The sequence below is a fragment of the Oncorhynchus nerka genome, linkage group LG9a, assembly GCF_034236695.1.
Source record: "Oncorhynchus nerka isolate Pitt River linkage group LG9a, Oner_Uvic_2.0, whole genome shotgun sequence".
In the NCBI taxonomy this organism is placed as follows: Eukaryota; Metazoa; Chordata; class Actinopteri; order Salmoniformes; family Salmonidae; genus Oncorhynchus; species Oncorhynchus nerka.
Window position 1 is genome coordinate 16,582,993 of NC_088404.1, and position 19,132 is coordinate 16,602,124.

The 19,132-nt window shown below is 42.7% G+C and overlaps 1 protein-coding gene across 1 annotated transcript in view; it reads right to left on the reverse strand.

The window, feature by feature from the left end:
* Positions 1-7,805: 7,805 nt before the first annotated feature.
* kitlga (kit ligand a) overlaps positions 7,806-19,132 on the reverse strand; it is a 40,472-nt gene continuing 29,145 nt past the window's right edge. The window contains exons 5-10 of the mRNA XM_029667428.1: positions 18,522-18,711; positions 14,882-14,938; positions 12,894-12,994; positions 12,208-12,320; positions 11,951-12,003; positions 7,806-11,770 (exon numbers count right to left, since the gene is read on the reverse strand). Coding sequence (XP_029523288.1) covers positions 11,973-12,003; positions 12,208-12,320; positions 12,894-12,994; positions 14,882-14,938; positions 18,522-18,711 — 492 coding nt within the window. The 3' untranslated portion in view covers positions 7,806-11,770; positions 11,951-11,972. The remainder of the gene's footprint in view (positions 11,771-11,950; positions 12,004-12,207; positions 12,321-12,893; positions 12,995-14,881; positions 14,939-18,521; positions 18,712-19,132) is intronic.

The following is a 19,132-nucleotide window of genomic DNA, read 5'->3' on the forward strand; positions in this document are numbered from 1 at the left end:
ACCCTGACTGTGTAGTATAATACTGCACAGAGCCCTATAGGTCGAAGTGGATCCTCCAGTCATGTTTACTGAACCCAGGGGGAGTCTTCTTCCTCCCAGGGTATTTATGGAGGTATGGTCCCCTGTCTGGGAGCTTCTGCTGGGTCAACTCATATCCTGTACAGAACTGACCTGGCCCTTGCATTCACCAGGGTGACTGGGCTACGGTCAGATCCTATAGCAGATCCCAGACACAAGCTAGTCTACTGTAGCAGTCTACTCACATTCATTTCTGTATAGCAGTTCAAGCCCCACTGCGGTGCTACATATATTTACAGTAGAAGTGCCCATCCAAGAAGGCTCAAGGTCATTGGCCACAGATAAAATGATGGTAAATCACGTTATATCCCCCCCCCCATAGCTTTGATTGGACTGATCATGTCATCGTCATATTTTATAAATCTTAGCTAGCAAGCTAAATAAGCAGTCATCATGACTTACGTCAACAATCTACTGGCAAATCCTTTTCTATCCTTGTCATAGTTTACAATTGGCTCATTTATCCCCCTCCTCTCCCCTGTAACTATTCCCCAGGTTGTTGCTGTAAATGAGAATGTGTTCTCAGTCAACTTACCTGGTAAAATAAAATAATAATAAAAATATATATATTCTATAGCTAGAGGACTCCTGATATCTCCAGGAGTGATAAGTATATATTTTTTGGTCCTAATCTGTTGTAGCTTTGGTAACTGTGTGTTTTTTATACCTGTTTGCACCTCTCCTTTTAGGCTTTACAGATTCTCCCCATCCCTTGGCTGCAATCCCTCTAATTTAGTGAACCCTACGCGCATAACCCATATGGAATTCTCTGGGCAGCGTATGGAACTACCGATCTGCAGTCAAGAACGCCAAGTACATCTCAGCATATGCTGCCCTTCAGTCTCTTGACTTTTTGGCCCTGACAGAGACATGAATCACTCCAGAAAACACTGCTACTCCAGCTGCTCTCTCTTCTGAGGGAGTTCTGTACTTCCGGCGCCGACTGAGATGGCCGCCTCGCTTGGCGTTCCTAGGAAACTATGCAGTTTTTTGTTTTTTTACGTGTTATTTCTTACATTAGTACCCCAGGTCATCTTAGGTTTCATTACATACAGTCGAGAAGAACTACTGAATATAAGATCAGCGTCAACTCACCATCAGTACGACCAAGAATATGTTTTCTGCGACGCGGATCCGGTGTTCTGCCTTACAAACAGGACAACGGAATGGATCGCATGCAGCGACCCAAGGAAACGACTCCGAAAAAGAGGGAAACGAGGCGGTGTTCTGGTCAGACTCCGAAAAAGGGCACATCGCGCACCACTCCCCAGCATTCTTCTTGCCAATGTCCAGTCTCTTGACAACAAGGTTGACGAAATCCGAGCAAGGGTAGCATTCCAGAGGGACATCAGAGACTGCAACGTTCTCTGCTTCACAGAAACATGGCTTACTGGGAAGACGCTATCCGATGCGGTGCAGCCAACGGGTTTCTCCACGCATCGCGCCGACAGTAACAAACATCTTTCTGGTAAGAAGAGTGGCGGGGGCGTATGCCTCATGACTAACGAGACATGGTGTGATGAAGGAAACATACAGGATCTCAAATCCTTCTGTTCACCTGATTTAGAATTCCTCACAATCAAATGTAGACCGCATTATCTTCCAAGAGAATTCTCTTCGATTATAATCACAGCCGTATATATCCCCCCCCAAGCAGACGCATCGATGGCTCTGAACGAACTTTATTTAACTCTTTGCAAACTGGAAACCATTTATCCGGAGGCTGCATTCATTGTAGCTGGGGATTTTAACAAAGCTAATCTGAAAACAAGACTCCCTAAATTTTATCAGCATATCGATTGCGCAACCAGGGGTGGTAAAACCTTGGATCATTGTTACTCTAACTTCCGCGACGCATATAAGGCCCTGCCCCGCCCCCCTTTCGGAAAAGCTGACCACGACTCCATTTTGCTGATCCCTGCCTACAGGCAGAAACTAAAACAAGAGGCTCCCACGCTGAGGTCTGTCCAACGCTGGTCAGACCAAGCTGACTCCACACTCCAAGACTGCTTCCATCACGTGGACTGGGACATGTTTCGTATTGCGTCAGATGGAAATATTGACGAATACGCTGATTCGGTGTGCGAGTTCATTAGAACGTGCGTCGAATATGTCGTTCCCATAGCAACGATAAAAATATTCCCAAACCAGAAACCGTGGATTGATGTCAGCATTCGCGTGAAACTGAAAGTGCGAACCACTGCTTTTAATCAGGGCAAGGTGTCTGGTAACATGTCCGAATATAAACAATGCAGCTATTCCCTCCGCAAGGCTATTAAACAAGCTAAGCGTCAGTACAGAGACAAAGTGGAATCTCAATTCAATGGCTCAGACACAAGAGGCATGTGGCAGGGTCTACAGTCAATCACGGACTACAAGAAGAAACCCAGCCCAGTCACGGACCAGGATGTCTTGCTCCCAGGCAGACTAAATAACTTTTTTGCCCGCTTTGAGGACAATACAGTGCCACTGATACGGCCTGCAACGAAAACATGCGGTCTCTCCTTCACTGCAGCCGAGGTGAGTAAGACATTTAAACGTGTTAACCCTCGCAAGGCTGCAGGCCCAGACGGCATCCCCAGCCGCGCCCTCAGAGCATGCGCAGACCAGCTGGCCGGTGTGTTTACGGACATATTCAATCAATCCCTATACCAGTCTGCTGTTCCCACATGCTTCAAGAGGGCCACCATTGTTCCTGTTCCCAAGAAAGCTAAGGTAACTGAGCTAAACGACTACCGCCCCGTAGCACTCACTTCCGTCATCATGAAGTGCTTTGAGAGACTAGTCAAGGACCATATCACCTCCACCCTACCTGACACCCTAGACCCACTCCAATTTGCTTACCGCCCAAATAGGTCCACAGACGATGCAATCTCAACCACACTGCACACTGCCCTAACCCACCTGGACAAGAGGAATACCTATGTGAGAATGCTGTTCATCGACTACAGCTCGGCATTCAACACCATAGTACCCTCCAAGCTCGTCATCAAGCTCGAGACCCTGGGTCTCGACCCCGCCCTGTGCAACTGGGTACTGGACTTCCTGACGGGCCGCCCCCAGGTGGTGAGGGTAGGCAACATCATCTCCTCCCCGCTGATCCTCAACACGGGGGCCCCACAAGGGTGCGTTCTGAGCCATCTCCTGTACTCCCTGTTCACCCACGACTGCGTGGCCACGCACGCCTCCAACTCAATCATCAAGTTTGCGGACGACACAACAGTGGTAGGCTTGATTACCAACAACGACGAGACGGCCTACAGGGAGGAGGTGAGGGCCCTCGGAGTGTGGTGTCAGGAAAATAACCTCACACTCAACGTCAACAAAACTAAGGAGATGATTGTGGACTTCAGGAAACAGCAGAGGGAACACCCCCCTATCCACATCGATGGATCAGTAGTGGAGAGGGTAGCAAGTTTTAAGTTCCTCGGCATACACATCACAGACAAACTGAATTGGTCCACTCACACTGACAGCATCGTGAAGAAGGCGCAGCAGCGCCTCTTCAACCTCAGGAGGCTGAAGAAATTCGGCTTGTCACCAAAAGCACTCACAAACTTCTACAGATGCACAATCGAGAGCATCCTGGCGGGCTGTATCACCGCCTGGTACGGCAACTGCTCCGCCCTCAACCGTAAGGCTCTCCAGAGGGTAGTGAGGTCTGCACAACGCAGGGGGGCAAACTACCTGCCCTCCAGGACACCTACACCACCCGTTGTTACAGGAAGGCCATAAAGATCATCAAGGACATCAACCACCCGAACCACTGCCTGTTCACCCCGCTATCATCCAGAAGGCGAGGTCAGTACAGGTGCATCAAAGCTGGGACCGAGAGACTGAAAAACAGCTTCTATCTCAAGGCCATCAGACTGTTAAACAGCCACCACTAACATTGAGTGGCTGCTGCCAACACACTGTCATTGACACTGACCCAACTCCAGCCACTTTAATAATGGGAATTGATGGGAAATTATGTAAATATATCACTAGCCACTTTAAACAATGCTACCTTATATAATGTTACTTACCCTACATTATTCATCTCATATGCATACGTATATACTGTACTCTAGATCATCGACTGCATCCTTATGTCACTAGCCACTTTAACTATGCCACTTTGTTTACTTTGTCTACATACTCATCTCATATGTATACACTGTATACTGTATGCTGCTCTGTACCATCACTCATTCATATATCCTTATGTACATATTCCTTATCCCCTTACACTGTGTATAAGACAGTAGTTTTGGAATTGTTAGTTAGATTACTTGTTGGTTATCAGTGCATTGTCGGAACTAGAAGCACAAGCATTTCGCTACACTCGCATGTTCCGCTACAAGACCATGGTGCTTGCCTACGGAGCTGTGAGGGGAACGGCACCTCAGTACCTCCAGGCTCTGATCAGGCCCTACACCCAAACAAGGGCACTGCGTTCATCCACCTCTGGCCTGCTCAAACTCCCTACCACTGAGGAAGTACAGTTCCCGCTCAGCCCAGTCAAAACTGTTCGCTGCTCTGGCCCCCCAATGGTGGAACAAACTCCCTCACGACGCCAGGACAGCGGAGTCAATCACCACCTTCCGGAGACACCTGAAACCCCACCTCTTTAAGGAATACCTAGGATAGGATAAAGTAATCCTTCTCACCCCCTTAAAAGACCTAGATGCACTATTGTAAAGTGGCTGTTCCACTGGATGTCATAAGGTGAAAGCACCAATTTGTAAGTCGCTCTGGATAAGAGCGTCTGCTAAATGACTTAAATGTAAAATGTAAATGCATTAACATCTGCTAACCATGTGTATGTGACAAATAAAATTTGATTTGATTTTGATTTGATTTGATTTTCATCTGACTATGTTATTCTCTCATAGTCCAAGAGCATTTGGTTGTTGGGGTGGTGGTACAGGGCTACACATTAAAGCGTAACATTGTTGTCATGTTTCACCCACCAGGTGCCCTTGGAAAATTCCACAATATGCTTGACACCTTGATAAGCTAATTTCCTGACGATGGCTCACCGCTCTTCGTACTTGGCAACTTCAACCTCCCTATGTCTGCCTTCAATCATTTCTTTTCAACTCTATTCCCCTCGCATCTTTCGGCAGCACCCTTTCCCAATCCCCTCCAACTCACAAGGCAGAGGCTGTTCACCTACTCATCTCACTGCAACCCCCCCTCCAGGTTTCCTTTTCTGTGTCCCACTCCTCCAACCCTAGCCACTCAGCCCCTACCCAGATGGTCATGCGCCGTCACAATTTATCGCTTTCTTCCACTTCTCTTTCCTCTTAAATCGTATCTCTCCCTTCTGCTAAATCCTTCTTCCTCCTGTCTCCTGATCCTGCCTCTTCGACCCTACTCCCCTCCCTTTCTGCATCCTATGACTGGCACTGTCCCCTTTCCTCCCGGCCATCTCGGCCCTCCCCTCCTGCTCCGTGGCTGAGTGACTCATTACAAGCTTACAGAACAGGGCTTCCTCTGTATTTGCTGTTAAAGCCACTTTCTATCACTCTAAACATAAACTCTTTTCCACCTTCTCCTCCCTCCTTAATGCTGCCCCCCCTTCTCCCTCTCTACGGATTACTTTGTCAACCACTTGTAAAAGAAGGTTGATGGCATCCGCTCCTCATTCACTCAGCGTATTGAGTCCACTGTTCCCACTCACAAATCAATGGTTGATTTAAGTTTAGGGTGAAGTGCAGTGAATAGTGCCACTTTTTAGGATGCCAATATAAATGAATGTATTTATGGTTGTTTGTAATTTTGTCTTGTTTTTAATCATTATGTGTGTTTTTGTTTTTACCATCGAGGACCACTTTGGAAACAAGCGTTTTAATTAATACTTTCAAGTGATATACTCTGGGTCCACATGGTGCATTTTGTTGTATATGTCTGTTACCCAAAATAAACTCAAATCAATACACAGAACTACCATATGCCTTGACCTCTCTCTGCCTCTCTCACCAGATGAAATCATGCGACTTATTGAGGTATTTCCACCCGACAACCTGCCCGCTTGATCCCAGCCTCCTCCCTTCTCCAGTCCATCTCTGGAGAACTTCTCACTTCCCTCACCAACTCATCCCTGACCCCTGGCTGCGTCCCCTCAGACTTAAAAATGTCCCGAGTTGCTTCACTCCTCAATTAACCAACATTAGACTAATCTGACATCAAACTATGGTCCTGTATCCCCCTCTCTTCTTTCCAAAACACTTGAGCGTGCCGTCTCTCAACTCTCTTATTTCTCTCAGAACGATCTTTACCCTAACCAGTCAGGCTTTAAGACTGTCACTCAACCGAGACTGCTCTTCTGTGCATGGAGGTTCTCTGCACTACCAAAGCTTACACTCCTCTGTTCTCATTCTCCTAGATCTATCTGCTGTTTTTGACACTGTTAACCATCAGATCCTCCTGTCCACCCTCTCAGGGCTGGGCGTCTCAGGCTCTGCACACTCTTGGATTGCATTCTACCTGACAGGCCGCCCCTACCAGGCGCCGTGGAGTGTCTGCACCACGAAAACTCACTTCTGGTGTCCCCCAGGGCTCGGTTCTAGGCCCTCTTTTCTCAATACACCAAGTCACTCGGCAAACAAGACGGAGCTGCTCTTCCTCCCAGGGAAGGCCTGCCCGCTCAGCTCTCCATCACGGTTGACAACTCCAGTGTTGCCCTCCTGGAGTGCAAAGTACCTTGGCGTGATCCGGGACAACGCGCTGTCGTTCTCTGCAGACATCAAAGCTGTGACTGGCTCCTGCAGGTTCATGCTTTACAACCTCCCTAGAGTACGACCCTTCCTCACACAGGAAGTGCCGCAGGTGCTAATCCAGGCACTTGTCATCTCCCGTCTGGACAACTACAACTCGCTGTTGGCTGGACTTCCCGCTTGTGCCATCAAACCCCTGTACTCCAGAACGCTGCAGAACTCCAGAACGCTGCAGCCCGCCAGGTTTTCAACCTTCCCAAGTTCTCTCATGTCACACTGCTCCTCCACACACTCCACTGGCTTCCAGTTGAAGCTCACATCCACTGCAAGACCATAGTGCTTGCCTACGGAGCAGCAAGAGGAACTGCCCCTCCCAACCTTCAGGCTATGCAAAAACCCTACACCCCAACCTCTGGTCTTGGTGGAGGGAGAAGTTTAGTCAGTCAGCCACCTGACCATAGAACTGTTTTTTCTAAGAGTGTATCTAAAATTTAAAAGTGTTCTTCCGCTGTCCTTATAGGAGAACCCTTTTTGGTTCCAGGTATAACTATTTAGAGTTCCATGTATAACCCTTACCACAGTGCATTCTATTTAGAACCCAAAAAGGGTTCTCCTATGGGGACAGCCAAATAATATTTTTTTCTAAGAGTGTTAACCTTAGCTGAGGTCACTTAGGTCAATCCTTTCTTCTATAGTCATTGTCAGAAAAGGTACAGTTCTGTATTGCTGTTCACAGCAGCACAATAGTGTATTCATACTGACATGTTTGTTGGCTCTATTTACTCATGATGAAAACAATGGTATGAGTTCAGATGCTTTAATTTAGATGATGGCATCACCCCTCAAATGAACAGTTGTTTAAATCAAATACTTTTTTAGAGGAAGGTTAAGTCAGACCCTTTTTTGAATAATTTTCTGTGTCGTATTTGTTTCTGTTACAAGGTATTTGTTTCCATCAACATTTGTATAATTATCACAAAACACAGCTCTGCCACAGCTCTGCCACAGCTCTGCCACGCTGAATATTTGGATATGTGTACTTTATTCATATCTCATCATATACATTTGTTTACATTTATACAAAAATACAGTAGTGTTGCCCAGCGTTTGCCTGGGTCGGAATGATGTTTTCTTTTGGCACCCAGATTAACTTCCTGCCTACAAGCCTGTTTGTTGCCCCTATAAGAGTGGAACACAGAATTCCAATTCTATAATTAGAAATATGGAATTCTATTTTTATAGTGGGACACTAAGCTAGAGACCAAAACCACTGTTCAGGGATCAACTCATTTCAACCAAAATAAGTAAAATAACATATAACTGATACCAGAACAGTGCTTCAGGGCTCTTGCTCTTTTCAACATGGTAGCACCCTATTATTCCATATATAGTTCATTACTCTTGTCCAGAGCCCTATGGGCCCTGGTCAAAATTAGTGAATTATATAGGGTAATGGGGTGCCATTTGGGACAATGACTATCTCTGTGTGTTCATAGGCTCTAAGACAGACAGGAAAATGGGGGATGCCACCACATTTCTGTTCACAGCTTAAACCATGTTTCAACTCATCACAACATTCATACAATATGTAAAACACCCGCAAAACTTCTGAAGTTGACTCTTTAGAAGCTTACATACTGTTTTTGTTGTGGCAATAAAAAATGTTTAATTTTTCAATGTATCACAATGCTTATTACAAAGTCGGGCTTGTCAAACGATAAAAAAAAAAATCTAGTTAATCGCTGGATTTGCTGTGATTAATCGTTAATTCTAAATTTGCTCAATTGTTATACAAAAAGCATTTGTCGTCTTGATTTTGTCCAAAATAACGGTTAGCAAAATCAAGTAACTTGATAAAGCACACTTTCTTTAACCTCATTGTCAACTTGTTTTGACATTGCATTGTTTGTTTTTAGCTGTATATATTATGTATTTTGGACGTTTTCATTGTATTCTGAATAATTACTGACAATGCGATTAATCATCATTTAAAAACAAATTGTACATACATTTTTTTTTTTACTCAAGTCAAGTGATTAACTCTGACAGCCCTAATACAAAGTCATTTATTTTGGGGATAAAATCATTCTCTTAAAGCTTTAATACAACAAAACAACAGTTAATCACACTAAGCGTTTTCAGCTACTCATGCTGAAATTGACACTTTTGCTCAGAATTATATGAACACCAATGTGGTATTTGTTTTACATTCACTCCATTTTGCACTATAAATACTCTTCTAAGAGAAAAGTCCAATAGGCAAATTACCCAAATACACTTGATGAAATTAACAGGTTTTACCAGTGGAACCGTTTCCTATACAAAATACAACACCTAAAACATTACATGCAGACAAGATTGCAATTTGGAGTTTGAATGCATTCTTCTGTCACATGTTATTTAGTGTAGAATTGATTTGTAAGAGCTTAGTGTTGTGGGGTATTAGTGTTCAAATGAAAAGGGTTATTGCTCTAACTAATGTGTGTCCTGATATTTCAAATGGCTTTCACTTAGGCTTAGGGTCCATTTGTTTGAATTAGAGTGACAATTATGTATTGGAATAAGGGTAATGGGTTAACGTAGTGGTGCCACAAAGCCAATATGAGTACCAGGTCATTTCCATTGGTGGGAGATCATTATTAATTATAAACCTCTTCTCTAGGTTTTGTCTACAACACTTTTTATCAGACTGGTCTATCTATCCCATTGGTTCATGGTCACTGAGAGACAACCAACACCTATTGACGAGATGGTCTCTTGTTCTCCATGTTGTTTTTTTAGTCAGTGGTTTGTCGCCCTTACTTTGTTGTCTCCTGGTGAGTTTGTGAAATGTCATACACAAAATACTGTGCATAAAATGATGATCCAACTGCACAATGATCCAACTGCACTTGGATCAAACAGCATAATGATATATTTGAATGTATCACCTGTATTCATGATGGAGTCAACAACATAAATCCAAACAAGACAGAAAACCAGGATTGTACAAGGTACAAGGGGTAAGAACGCCAAATGGAGAAAGTGAGGGAATGCATGTGTTGGTACAAGTACGGTTAAGCTTGCATTGGCTAACTTAATACACAAGGTTTAAGTTCTCTCTCTTTGCCAATGTATGTCAACAATAGCAGTCCATGCTTATTTGAGAGCTTGCATTTATGCAATTGCATAATGTCATGGATTGGGCAATTTTCATCATGCCTAAGATGGCAACTGAATTGTGCAAAAATGCCAATCATTTCCTACGTACTCTTCTAATTTATATAATAGTTACAGTGATACATCTCTGAATCATGGAATGCATCCTCTCTGGATTAATTGCTAGACACTCTCCTCACAGATCATATCACTTTTCTAAATCATGGTACATTTTAGATGCTGGTCCTCTCAAAAAACGTTGTTATATTCAGGGTTTTGTATTTAGACTTGTTTGAGAAATGAATCTCTTAGTTCACTTGCTGTATAGGCTACTGACAACTATTTGAAACACAATTCAATAGGTTGCTCTATATTTTTGTAGCTGTAACATTTGATTTGGAGTGAAAAGTAAAAACTATTTTTTTTAACTCACCTTGAATTCATAGCTTTGAGCCACCTTAACATGTTGTTGAACTGTAATACAGTTGTTTAAATGCAACATACAGAATATACCTTATGGGTGGTTAAGCTGCAATATACCAGAGCCGAGTTATACTGTAATTGATGATACATGTGGTTAATCTCAGTCTCCAGAATCTGATAGCGTGCTGGTTTACTTAATGCTAGTCCACCTCTTTCTTGTGCATTGAGAGCATAGAAACACCTAGAGTTATCAGACCCCTTCAACTTTTTCTCTAAATCAATATGGATATGTAGTATCTACCCTTGCTTGACCATTGATTGCTATAGGGAGAATTCTTAATGTATATAATGGGTAAAATGTAAGTTAGTCAAAGCAGCAATTTTTTTGTACATTTACACCTCCAACCAAAGCCTTTTGTACAACCCATTCATAAGCAATTAACCACACCATCATACATACATATGTACATCCCTCTATGGCTGTCTTAATAATATAGATAATGCATGTGTTCATACATGCTTATGTGCTGCTTATGAGAACTTAATGCATGGCAGAAGAATGGGTTATAATGCGCCCTTGTAGACCTTTTCCTGCTCATTTAGTATTTTTATAGATAAGCTGAATCATTGTCTGTTTTGTTTTTTTCAACCGAAGCAACACGGTGCTGTTAGCATTCTGAGTAAATAAATAAATATATCACACAACCTCATCCATTCGGTACATACACGGCCAAAAACATGAAACAAAACAGATGCTTAGATCTGAGAATATTTCTAGCTAACTAATTTCAACATTTGTTCTCAGGGAATGTCCAATGGAGACCCAGATGAAGATAGAAATGGAGTAGAATGCTGCTGAGATGCTGAGAAGAAGATTAGGAAGGTGAGGGCGACTAGAGGTAGTCATACATTTTTCAGTCCTCTGTGGAAAGGGTTCTACATGGAACCCCAAAGAGTTCTACCTGGAATCAAAAAGGGTTCTTCGAAAAAAAGAAAGCCATTTGTAGAGGTTTGTTTTCTGGCCCATTCTTGAGTAGATCTGGTATCTACACTCCAGCCAAACCCACACAAAGTGCAAATGGGAGTGCTTGTGAAACCAACTTTGTCCCGTAAAGTTTACTGTGTTTTCAGCAGTTATGGGTGATTTGAGTCATATTTCGACTGTTATTGGTGCCTCTAGATGTTTCCATGACAATCCGGTCTCCTTTTCAGCTTCTTCTGACAAAATTTGATGGTAGACGACGGGTTAATATTCTTGTAAGAAAAACAAAGATGTTCTATACAATGTCATTCTCTGGTTCTAGTATGTGAGGACTGGCAGTTTCTAGACAGGAAAGAAGCAAGTCTTTCGCCTCAAAAATCCATAAGAAATACAGTTTTATGTTTGCTTGTTTCCTTTCTCTTTCTCAGAAGATTCCTCTGTACACCTAAGAGAGACAAAGAAAGAAGAAGTACATTTTTGTTACGCTTTACATACAGGTAGCTAAAACAATGTGTCCTAGTTCCATACTCTTCATTGTCAAACTATAAATATTAGGAGTTGGCTAAGATGGTTCTCTGTCTCTGTCCGAGGTCACAAATTATATGAAGAAAAATATAAATCTCACCAATTTCCAAGGATTTGATGAATTACACTGTCTCAACGATGTTCAATCTGTTCCTGTAATGTACAAAACCATTATAATTAAAAACCTATTCAAAAAAATGTATACAAATTCACTTCACCTTAAAACTAGTTGATTATTTTCAGACACGTAAACCTTTGATACATTTTTGTGTCTGATATTAAGATGAATGATTTTATAATATTCATATGCAGGAATTGATAGATTAAATTAAACTAAATATGAGTGAATGCCTTTACTTTTCAGATGGTTCATCTAGTGGAGGTGCCAAAGTCCCTTCTGGTCCTGTGAAAAGGCCTCCTTCCACTGAGTTCCGTTCATCTGACTGATGTTGGTTCCTCCTGGATTTCACCTGTAAGATCCGAGAGTAACACTGTTAAACACCAAGGGAACCCATGTCAACCAACAAGTACAAAGTTAAATTCTCTAACAGAAATACAAAACAAAAAGGTAGAAGATACTGGTAAAGAAACACCCAGACAGTCAAAGACAAAACAACCATCAAAGACAAAACAACCATCAAAGACAAAACAACCATCAAAGACAAAAAAAATACAATGACTTACAATCAAAGAGATGAACAATGAACATAAACAGTACAATGTCCACAGACAAAACAACAAGCTATAGACAGAGTGGCACCAGTCACGTTTTAAGTTGCAGAACCTGGTCTTGTTTGAAAAATGGGTTCAATTCTTTGAAAAAGAACTTGGGTTCTTCAAAGGGTCCTCAGCAAAGAGTTTACTTTAAGTCATTTAGCAGAATCCAGAAACAGGGTTCTTCAAACAGGATTAAATCTTTTCAGGGGATGGGGGAGCATGAGAGGGATTACCCTATGGTATTCCTTAAAGGACAGCCGAAAGAACCCTTTTAGGTTGTAGATAGAACACTTTAAGGTTGTAGATTGGGTCAAAGGACAGCTCACCTTCCACGCAAACAGAAATACAACGGCTGCAATAGGAATGACAAGTAGTGACAGGAGGCTTCTCTCCACTACTTCTGGCAGGAATCTTAGAGGCTCGTTCCCTGTGTGGACAGACAGGTTTCTAGTCAGTAAGAATAATGGGTGTGTTCGTAAATTCAATCTGGAGTGCCGGAGTGCACTCTGGGCGTTTGTAAATTCAATCTGGAGTGCCGGAGTGCACTCTGGGCATTTGTAAATTCAATCTGGAGTGCCGGAGTGCACTCAGAGTGCCCTCTGGGCGTTTGTAAATTCAGAGCGTTTCGCTCTCGGAGTGTTCAGAGCTCACCCTGGACGCTCTGGCCGAGGAGTAGGGTTGATCCGAGTGTACTGGCCTCAACGGCAGTCAAGCACCCAAGCTAATTGGTTAACGTTAGCAAGCTTCCAGACACAAATGAGAGAACACCTCAATCTGACCATTTTACTCGCCCTAGCAGAGCTGGTTAGACTATTTTCATGTTATCCAGTGCATTGATGACTGTAACTGTGTTGCTGGGAACAATATCTTTCCGATTGTTGGTGACGTTAACTGACACTCAGACAAGAGTGCTCTGAAATTGGAGTAAATCACCAGACCGAATTTGTGAACGCACCCAATATTGAAATGGTGCAAACTAAGAAATCATATGTATTCAGATAATTCAAATTGTTTGTATAACAAGTTTTTGTATTTGAATGCTGACTAGTAATTGTAATATAACCCTCTCTATTTTTTACTGACTCAGTCTGGGACTTTGCCCTGAACTAAACATTTATGTCATAGATATTTGCCTGACCGGGATGTTTTTTCCCCACATGTTAAAGGAAAATAAAAACATGATTTTCTTGTGTTTTATATGGAATGAAACCATGCAAATGATGATAATGCCCTGTTAGTATAACAGCTGCTTGAAAATACTGCCTGAAATTCCAGCCTGTTTTGATGGGATTGAGTTTTGTCCTGGCTAGTGACAACACCATGCAGTAAATGAGTTAATAGACCAACAAGAAAGACCGTTCCAAACCTCTCTGACAATAACAGCTAGTTTTCAGTTTTCCCCTCCCCACTCAGACCACTTCCAGACAGTCTTAGCAAAATTCTTGTTTGAGAAATTGCTCTTCGCTAAGAAGCTATTTTTGTTTCTTTTTTTTACCATTTTAATTTATCACAATCACAGCAAGGTACTTCATTGTTACCCAGAAATGATTTGATATTGAGATAAAAACAGCTGCATTTGATTCAATGTAGCCGTTTTTTTATCTCAATATCAAAACATGTCTCCTATCCATCACATGTCTCATACTGTAGCTATGATTGATGCATGGAAAATGATTGGATACAGTAGATCGTGTTGGTCAGTGATAGGGGAGACACATAACAGCTCTGGTAGAACAACAAGACACGAGTTTAAACCCAAACTGTCATGTGGAGGAATGCAATTTGCCCTGCAGCCTCTTCATAAATCAAGTGACAAAGGCTTTTAACCAATTAGCAAATTAAGGCCAGGCACCACACCCGTATAGATATTGTTTTTCTCTTAATCATTTCACAATCAACTTTTGCCTGTTTAAAGTAGACACAAATATAATACTTTTTGCATTACACATTCTCTTAAATGTAATGCCGCATGCACAAGTATAGTCAAATACTACATATAGTCCAAGGGGCTTTTAAATCATTCATGAAATGTTGATGATGGTAGTATGATAAATAAAAACAATATACATTTTCATTGAGATTTTTGTTTCCTTTTTGAAAATACTAAAATGAAAGGACCAAATGTAATTTCAGCCTGTGGTGGCCTTAAGGGAATGCTCTCTCTCCAGGCTATTCTGCAGTTGAGCAACAGTCAAGAATAGTAGCCATGCAGCTAGTAGGCCTACACCAGTTTGACTGGTTGCATTACATTGCTACTATTTGGACACTTTCAGCAACTAAATCTGTGCCACAGTTTCTTTCTTTATTTACTTACAGGTTTCGGAGTCTGGTGCTGACATGTTGAATTCTGTTCCTATGGCAGGATAGTTGACTGGATAGAGAGAGAGAGAGAGAGAGAGAGAGAGAGAGAGTTAATGCCCAATGATGAAAACAGTTCATTGTTGACGCCTATAAAGTCACATCACAGCCACCTTTTCTTTCCTTCAGACAAAAGATCAGATCTGTCTGCATCAGGAAAGAAAGGCCAAGCGCTTGGGAAGATCTGAAGATTGCTCTGTAATCAACACTTCCACAATTGGGGTTTCAGTCCTTTTCTTCCTTTCATGGGGTCCATCAGGGGACATCTTTCTTTGGTTCTGGTGACTCAGCTGCATCACTAATGTCACAATGGACCTTCCAAACACCTGGTACATTCCATGTTTTGTCATGTGAAGTTCTTTGAACAAAAAAAATGATAGAAGATTCTGTGTAGGACAGAGATAAAAAAAAAGACACGCAACCGAAACCGACACAAGATCTCACCTATAAAAAAAGACTGTTCACAAGAGGAATAGTTTAATGGAGAGGTACCAGTGCCCATACACCAAACGAGATAGATCATAGTTTTCTACTGGGCGTAGCATATGAGCACCACAGGATATTCCACAGTAGCTAACAAGGTTTAAACTGAGCGCCGACTCCTATGGCGCATCAGAATTGACCACTATCAAACTAAATCTAAATGTTATTGGTCACATACACATTGTTAGCTTATGTTAATGCGAGTGTAGTGAAATGCTTGTGCTTCTAGTTCCGACAGTGTAGTAATATCTAACAAGTAATCTAACAATTCCCCAACAACTACCTAATACGCACAGATCTAAAGGGATGGAATAAGAATATGCACATATAAATATATGGATGAGCGATGGCCGAGCGGCATAGGCAAGGTGCAATAGATGGTATAAGGTACAGTATATACATACGAGATGAGTAATGTAAGATATGTAAACATTATTAAAGTGCCATTGTTTAAAGTGACTAGTGATCCATTTATTAAAGTGGCCAGTCAATTGAGTCTCAATGTTGGCGGCAGCGTCTCTGAGTTAGTGATTGCAGTTTAGCAGCGTGATGGCGTTGAGATAGAAGCTATTTTCAGCTTGACGTTGAGTGAGAGGTTATTTTCCTGACACCACACTCCGAGGGCCCTCACCTCCTCCCTGTAGGCTGTCTCGTCGTTGTTGGTAATCAAGCCCACTACTGTTGTGTCATCTGCAAACCTGATGATTGAATTGGAGGTGTGCATGGCCACGTAGTCATGGGTGAACAGGGAGTACAGGAGGGGGCTGAGCATGCACCCTTGTGGGACCCCAGTGTTGAGGGTCAGCGAAGTGGAGATGATGTTTCCTACCTTCAACACTTGGACCCAGTTGCAAAGGGCGGGGTCGAGACCCAGGGCCTCCAGCTTAATGATGAGCTTGGAGGGTACTATGGTGTTGAATGCTGAGCTGTAGTCAATTAACAGCATTCTTACATAGGTATTCCTCTTGTCCAAATGGTATAGGCAGTGTGCAGTGTGATGGCGACTGCATCGTCTGTGGACCAGTTGGGGCAGTAAGCAAACTGAAGTGGGTCTAGGGTGGCAGGTAAGGTGGAGGTGATATGATCCTTGACTAGTCTCTCAAAGCACTTCATGATACAGAAGAGAGTGCTACGGGGCGGTAGTCATTTAGTTCCATTATCTTTGCCTTCTTGAGTACAGGAACAATGGTGGCCATCTTGAAGCATGTGGGGACAGCAGACTGGGATAGGGAGTGATTGAATATGTTCGTAAATACACCAGCCTGAGTATGCTCTGAGGACTCGGCTAGGAATGCCATCTGGGCAAGCAGCCTTGCGAGGGTAAATACATTTAAATGTCTTACTCACGTCGGCTACAGGGGAAAGAGAAGGGGGGCGCAGTCCTTGTTAGTGGGCTGCGACGGTGTCACTGTGCTGTCCTCAAAGCTGGCAAAGAAGGTGTTTAGTTTGTCTGGAAGCGTGACGTGGCTGGTTTTCTTTTTGTAGTCCGTGATTTCCTGTAGACCCTGCCACATGCGCCTCGTGTCTGAGCCGTTGAATTGTGACTCTACTCTACATTTCGCTTGTTTTAATGCCTTGCAGAGGGAAGGACTACACTTTTTATATTCAGCCATATTCCCAGTCCTCTTTCAAAGGTTAAATGAGGTGGTTCACGCTTATAGTTTTGTGCGACTGCTGCCATCCATCCATGGTTTCTGGTTAGGGTAGGTTTTAATAGTCACAGTGGGTACAACATCTCCAATGCACTTCCTTATAAACTCATTGACTGAGTCAGCGTATAGATAGATGTTATTTCTCTGAGGCTGCCCGGGACATTTCGCAGTCCGCGTGATCAAAACATTCTTGATGCATGGATTCTGATTGGTTAGACTAGCATTGAATGGTTCTATTCACGGGTACATCCTGTTTGAGTTTCTGCCTATAAAACGAAAGGAGCAAGATGGAGTCGTGGTCGGATTTGCCAGAGGGAGGGCGTGGGAGGGCATTGTGTGCATCGCGGAAGTTAGAGTAGCAATGATTGAGTGTATTGCACGCGCGAGTACTGCAATCAATATGCTGATAGCATTTGGGTAGCCTTGTTCTCAAATGTGCTGTGTTAAAATCCCCAGCTACAATAAATGCAGCCTCAGGATATATGGTTTCCAGTTTACAAAGTCCAGGGAAGTTCCATGAGGGCCGTCGGGGTGTCTGCTTGAAGGGGTATATACACATCTGTGACGATAACTGACGAGAATTCTCTTGGGAGATAATATGGCCGGCATTTGATTGTAAGGAATTCTAGGTCAGTTGAGCAGAAGGACTTGAGTTCCTGTATGTTGTTATGATTAGACTATGAGTCGTTAATCATGAAGCATACACCCCCGCCCTTCTTCTTCCCAGAGAGGTGTTTATCTCTGTCAGCGCGACGCATGAAGAAGCCCGGTGGCTGAACCAACTCCGACAACGTATCCCGAGAGAGCCATGTTTCTGTGAAACAGAGAATGTTGCAATCTCTGATGTCTCTCTGGAAGGTAACCCTTGCTCTAATTTCGTCTACCTTGTTGTCAAGAGACTGGACATTGGCGAGTAATATACTCAGAAGCGGTGGGCTGTGTGCACGCCTATGGATCCTGACCCGGAGGCCGCTCCATCTGCCTCTTATGGGGCAACGTTGTTTTGGGTCGGCTTTTGGGATTAGATCCACTGTCCTGGGTGGTGGTCCGAACAAAGGATCCGCTTCTGGAAAGTTGTATTCTGGTCGTAATGTTGGTAAGTTGACATCGCTCTTATATCCAATAGTTCTTCCCGGCTGTATGTAATAACACTTAAGATTTTCTGGGCTAACAATGTAAGAAATAATACATAAAAAAATGAAATACTGTCTAGTTTCCTAAGGACTTGAAGCGAAGTGACCATCTCTGTTGGCGCCATCTTGCATTTGAATGTGAGCGAATGCATCAATGACGTTAGATAGGCTGTATCACATCCAGCGTCGTCTGGGTTTGGCCAGGGTAGGCGGTCATTGTATATAAGAATTTGTTCTTAACTGACTTGCCTAGTTAAATGAAGGATAAATACATTTAAAAATACAAATATATAACATTTAGACTTTTAAAAAACACCTCAACATTTACCTGATGTGGGGTATTGTGTTGTTATTGTTGTATCCATTGTTGCTGTGGGACAGGGAGGTGGATCACATTCTTCTGGCAAATCTCTATTCAAACGGGCCGTTTTTAAAAAATCTTCCACAAAATGAAAATAGTGTCCTGTCTGCCATTGCTCATTTCTGTAGTGGCACTCAAAATCATACGTGATCGCCTCCTGCGGAGACAAAAGGGGAATAATTATCTCAATGATGTGAAATTCAAAACATAAATGATAATGGTTTATAGCTGTTGATAGACCATTTAACGTTAGCTTTAGCTGTTATACCCCCATGGCTTTAGTCATGCAGCAAATAGTTCAAAGAACACAGCTGGACAGATATGTTTGAGCCCAGATTTAAGACGTTATAAGTCGTAACTTCAGTCTTGTCTCTTTATTCAGGACAAGGGGGACCTCATTAACCCTGTTGGATTCAGAAAAGTTAGCCAGAATAATACAAGTAATATGCTTTAAGAAGTTATTAGGTCTACATTATGAATGTACAGTGACTTGCAAAAGTATTCACCCCCTTGTATTCACCCCCTTCACAACATGCCTACCACTTTGAATATGCAAAATCTTTTTTATTGTGAAAACT